Source organism: Pistacia vera, unplaced genomic scaffold, assembly GCF_008641045.1.
Source record: "Pistacia vera cultivar Batoury unplaced genomic scaffold, PisVer_v2 Contig802, whole genome shotgun sequence".
Taxonomy (NCBI): Eukaryota; Viridiplantae; Streptophyta; class Magnoliopsida; order Sapindales; family Anacardiaceae; genus Pistacia; species Pistacia vera.
The window spans coordinates 271,884-277,408 of NW_022196671.1; the positions used below are offsets into that span (position 1 = coordinate 271,884).

General features: G+C 35.0%; 1 protein-coding gene across 1 annotated transcript; it reads left to right on the forward strand.

Moving 5' to 3' along the window:
- Positions 1 to 2,621: 2,621 nt before the first annotated feature.
- Positions 2,622 to 5,300, forward strand: LOC116117286. The gene is made up of 2 exons (XM_031403317.1): positions 2,622 to 2,970; positions 5,079 to 5,300. Exon 1 carries the CDS (start codon positions 2,694 to 2,696, stop codon positions 2,964 to 2,966), a length of 273 nt encoding a protein of 90 aa, XP_031259177.1. The 5' UTR covers positions 2,622 to 2,693; the 3' UTR covers positions 2,967 to 2,970; positions 5,079 to 5,300.
- Positions 5,301 to 5,525: the final 225 nt, after the last annotated feature.

Below are 5,525 nucleotides of genomic sequence, written 5' to 3' on the forward strand. Positions count from 1 at the left end.
CTGAGGTTTGGTAAACATCATGCTCGAGTGTCCTAAAAACTGTGTTTAAAACAAGCAGAAAAGCTGCATAGTCCCATTACCTTTTTCACTCAGTTTTTTCTTAGCTTGTAGTGGATCTTGATTATGGGTGAATCGAGAAGTCTTTTTGAATCTATTATTTTTGCCGTCTGGTCAATATTGAGGTTTGGCAAATAGCATGCTCAAGTGTCCCGAAAACTTTGTTTAAAACGAGCAAAAAACTGCATAGTCCTAATACATTTTTTCACTTAGTTTTTTCCTCGCATGTAGTGAATCTCGATTATCGGTGAATCGAGGAGTCTTTTTTAATCTTTTTTTTTTTTTTGCTGTCTAATCGATACTGAGGTTTAGTAAACAACATGCTTGAGCATCCCGAAAGCTATGTTTAAAACGAGCAGTAAATCTGCATAGTTCTAGTACCTAGCGCCACACGACTGTCCTTCGTCGAATTTCGGCTGAATCCGTCGCAATAATTCCTACCACCACCACTTGACTCACTTGAACCTCCTCTTCAAAATCCTTATACTCCCTTACCCTAATTGACCACCAATCCTCTCCAGCATGCATCTAGGGTTCTTTGTAGGTTTCTTTGATTTTGATTGAGATTTTTGGTTGATTGATGAAATTGAAGTTTGGGTTTTGATTGGTTGATATTGTGGAGTGTTTTTGTGTTTGATATTGGCCAGAAATCCTTCACCGAATTTCCCCCCTTTGTGCTTGCCACCCAACTGTTTGGTTTTTGTCTAAACGAAACTCCCCTAGCTCGACCAAAACACTAATCTGGTAAAGGGCATTTTAGTAAAATAATATTGAAGTATTTTGTAATTACTGCCAACCAAACACATTAATTATTTATACAATCCACATGAACCAAACATAATAATAATTTATACATATTAATAGTTAAGGTTATCTATCTCAATGGCAATCATATATTTTTTATAATAAAACATTATCAACACATTCAAATCCTTTCCAATTCAATACAAAATATTCAGTTTAGTTCAAGGCAATGTGCCAAACACACTCTAATTGAACGGTTAGCAACTTCTTTTCATCCACTACAAATTGTTAAAAGTTTGTACCCTAAGGGGCCGTTTAGATCGGGTTGATATTATATAACGAGGGTAATATATTTTAAATTAGGTAGATAACCATGTTTGGTTGTTTTGTAAAAAAACATTCCCAGAAAAAAAATGTCAAACATTACCAAATTGGGGGTAAATCGCCGGGAATAATATTACTTGGGCGGAGGGTGTTATTAAAATATTACTCCGGTAATCCAAATTTTCTATCCAATTTTGCCCCAAAATAGTGGACAATGTGAACAAAAATATCATTGGCTTTGTTAATAATTACAAAACACTCAATTTGCACAAGAAGACAGATTTGTCCTCAGTTTTTTAATTTTTTCGGACAAAACTACCCTGCTTATTATTAATATTTTTATAAATGCCACAAAATATTGGTGTGCCATATTATCCTCACATATTTGCATATTGTGACCAATATGCCCTTTTATTTCACTAAAACTACAATATAAAAAGAAAAAAAAATCTCAGCCCTAAACCTCCATCACCATCGCTGGTCTTCTTCTTCTCAATCTTGTTCGTGACTTCATCACTCCAATCGCCATTTCCCAGTAAGTCAAATGCCCTCTTTCCATTGTATTTTTCATTTTGGGTTTGTTTTGCGTTCGTTAGTCTAAGATCTCGCTCTTGCCTCTACCATTGGTCGACCATCTTCGCCGCAGCTCCTTGAGTCTTCGTCTCCATCTTTTTGATCCGGACAGCACCCCATTCACCATTTTTGGTAAGTCCCTCGCCCTTTTTCCATTGTATTTTTCGTTTTCTGTTTTGTTTGCGTTCGTTGGTCTAACTTCTCCCTCTTCCCTCTGCCATTGGTCGACCATCTCCGCCACAGCAACCTCGGTTCTTCGTCTCCATCTATTTGCTCCCGACAATGACTTAACAATAAAATACTTGGCTAAAATATAAGAAAAAGAATTTTGTTAATTGATCATTTCTTTTATTAACCAAAGACATTAATTATTTATACCCAGTTATCATCTAAAGGGCATTTTAGTAAAATGTAGTCAAGACATCTGTTCTTACAGCCAACCAAACAGATTAATTAGTAATACAAGTAATCATCCCAAGGGAATTCTAGTAAAAGGGTATTTTAGGATATCTGTTATTACTATCAACCAAACACATTAATTATTAATACATACCAATTGAACCAAACACAATAATAATTTAAACCTGATAATCTATAATGTAATCTTTCTTTCCGGTAATCTTATTACTAAGATAAAAAAAATTATATGATCCCAACACCCCCTAATTAATAATATCCCAGTTCACAATCATATATAAGGAGAGCAACATTGGGTGGAATGTTGATAGTTTACCAACCAGGGGTAGGAAATCTTTCACAAAAGATAGGGTGCGAAAATGTAATTTGGATTTTTTGTTTTTTTTTTTTTTTAATTTTTTTTTTTTTTATTTTTTTTGGAAATCAACGGTGATGCGTTAGCGAGCGTCCATCAGGCTGCCGTGGGTCCCCACGATATAAACTCTCCTCCGTCATAACACCACTTCACAAAAAAACATCACCAGATCTCCCCAAATTTTCACAAAATCAGGGTTTTCCCGTAAACTAAAAATCGAAAAATGTCTTCGTTGAAGAGAGTGTTCAACGAGATTAAGGGGATGAAAGTGAAGGATTTGCCGGAGTACGTGAAGCCAATGCTATCACGGAACTACGTGAAGTCGGCCTTTCAACGAGGTTTGGACAACTACCATGCCAAGTACATTCAGACAAGCTCCATTGATCCTCTCTACCATGTCTGTTTCGGCGGAATGATCTTATCGTATCTCCTGGCTCTCCCCGAGGAGCGCCGCCATCTTGAGCACAAGCAACATGCCAAGGAGCACGGTCACTGATGAGGTCAAGTTTATTTTTTATATTATTTTGTTTTGTTTTGCTTGAATTTCTGGGTTTTTTTTTTTTTTTTTTTATGGGTCTATTGGTTTGAGGTTTGATTGAAATGGGTAGTTGTTGGTTTTTGATTTTAGTGGTGGGCTTTTGTTTTTGCTTGTTGATTGGTTGGAAATGTTTGTTGATTAGGGTTTAATTGAATTTGCAGATTTTGTTTGGGTGATTTGAATTGTAACCTAATTTAACTGCTAAGGTTTTAACTTTGGCTCCCGTTTGTTTGGCGAGAAAGAACGAAGGGGACGTTTGGTTCGTTATCTGAACAAAGATTATATAAAATTAGGAGCTGTAGGTGCAGTCAATTTCTCTTAGAACAACTAAAATTAACCTTGTATTAATTTTCTTTTGGAAGACATTTTAATAAAAATCACTCTATTTTGAAAGTTGAGCGTTGTTGAAGAAATTTTCCTACTTGCCTGTGAATGAATGGTAGCAAAATGCCACTTTTTATTGAGTTTATTACCTCATTTTCTCGATGACCAAACAATATGACTAGAGTAATATTTCAAGACTTTTACATCCTTATTATGTCATGTCAGGCCGAACTCTTTTCTTGTGCTGTTTGTCTACAATGTGGTTGCTTAAGAATGAATGACAAAAGCAGCATGTTGATGCTCATAACATTGTGTTCTTTGGTTATTGGAGCACCAATTCTATTAGAAAATACTTTACTCTTGTTTGGATTGTATAAGAGGGAGACTTGAGTCTGGAAAGATAGACTGATAAATATAAAAGAACTAAGGCTATTGTTTTAGTGGTTTTGGTAGTTGATGGACTATCTTTATAGCACTGGAACTAAGTGGAGTAAGAATGAACTTAATGTGGTGGGAGTGTATGAGGGAAGGTGAGGATCAAAGGTCGCCTCATCGCTACTTTTAGGAGAGGCCATAATGGTTACCTGGGCTTAGTGTGACGAGGTTGACAGCGGTGTAACACAATTGGAGATATTCTTAAAAGGCTTAGTACATGCATAGCCAACATTTCTTTATTTTTCATATTTTGAGTAGCTTGTATCAGATTTTTAAGAGACCATCCTTACCTTTGTATATGGCATTTTGTACCTTTGCTTCTATGTTATTTCATTTTGGCTCGTCTAATCAAAGCTAGTTCTCAAAAATATGAATTACATTTCAGCTGAAGGAACTGGCAACTTCACTATTTAGCAATAATTAAGGATGTGTAGAGTGCATTTCTATTTTTTTTTTTTTTTTTTTTAATTTGAAGATGAACTCGACTTAATACTGCATCTCAGATTTGTTTGACCTATAGGCTTTATTTGTGTGTTGTGAATTTCATATCCATCACCCACCCCATTTCTCTTTTATTATTTAGTCTTTTAATTTACCACCACCCGTTTAATTTGATGTCAATACTCAAAGCTATTTTTTATTTTTGACATTCCTTTTTTGAGGAATAATGGTAAGTTCATCACCTCACCTGAATTTTGGCCTCATTCTTTTGGACATCGGGTCTGGAAAATAGGTGGAGAACCTTCTTAGAAGGAAAGTTTTTGATAAATTTTGTGTTTTGAAAAGGTCTCTAACGATTTTAGTGGAGGTTTATGACAATCTTTAAAATCACCAGGGAGGTTTATGGCGAATATGGATACTAATACAGTGTGCCCGGTTTTTAGTAATACCTTACAAGAGGTTACTTAGATAAATTTACCAAAAACTGGCTGTACTTGGGTGACTGTTACAAATATTACTGAGAAATGTATTTGATTGGACTTATGAGCACTATAACTAAAATATAATAGCTTGCTGCTTGTTCAAAATAATAATACTATACCTAGGCACTATTACAAATTTGATTGCACTTGAAGGACTATGACTATAGTGTACATTTGTACTCAGCTTGCTGCTTCCTTTCTTTGAATAATAATATCTTCTTATTTGGTTATTGTGATCAAATAATTAGCCTTACTTATGGTTTTTTTCACTGTGTAATTTGGTGCTATTACGAATTTTCTTTTTCCACAGTTGTTCCCTTACTAATTGACAATAATTTTGTATAATTGATCATAAGAATAAACATTTATGTCTTCTTGCTTATTGCAGGTTGTAATGTGCCTCCTGTGGGTTGATTTGGAGATTGTTGATTGTTTTGCAGTTTTTTCTTTCTGGACATTTTATTTGTGGCCATGAAGATACTTTCCTCTTAAATGCATGCTGCTTTAAATGATGAAATAAGATACAGTTTATAATGAGTATTGAACTCAATTTCTTCCATGATTGACTGCTGTATTAATGGCCATATTTTTGTGATATTGTTGGTTTTCAGTTATGTGCTGTCCCTATGTTTACTGTTTGCCTAAACCTAGTTTTGATACAATCCATCATTCTTTAATGCAGTTCATAATCTAGCAAATTGGCCTCCCGTGTGCATTTATAGCATCACAAATTTTAACTTGTATGTGTACTCTCTAGGTACTGAACTAGAAAATCCCTGGCATCCAATATTCTTCCACACTCGAAGATGGTACCCAATCATCTTTTGCATCCTTC

What these genes read in the sequence shown, in the direction of transcription:
- LOC116117286 (XM_031403317.1), top strand. Translation starts at nt 2,694, where the DNA reads ATGTCTTCGTTGAAGAGAGTGTTCAACGAGATTAAGGGGATGAAAGTG.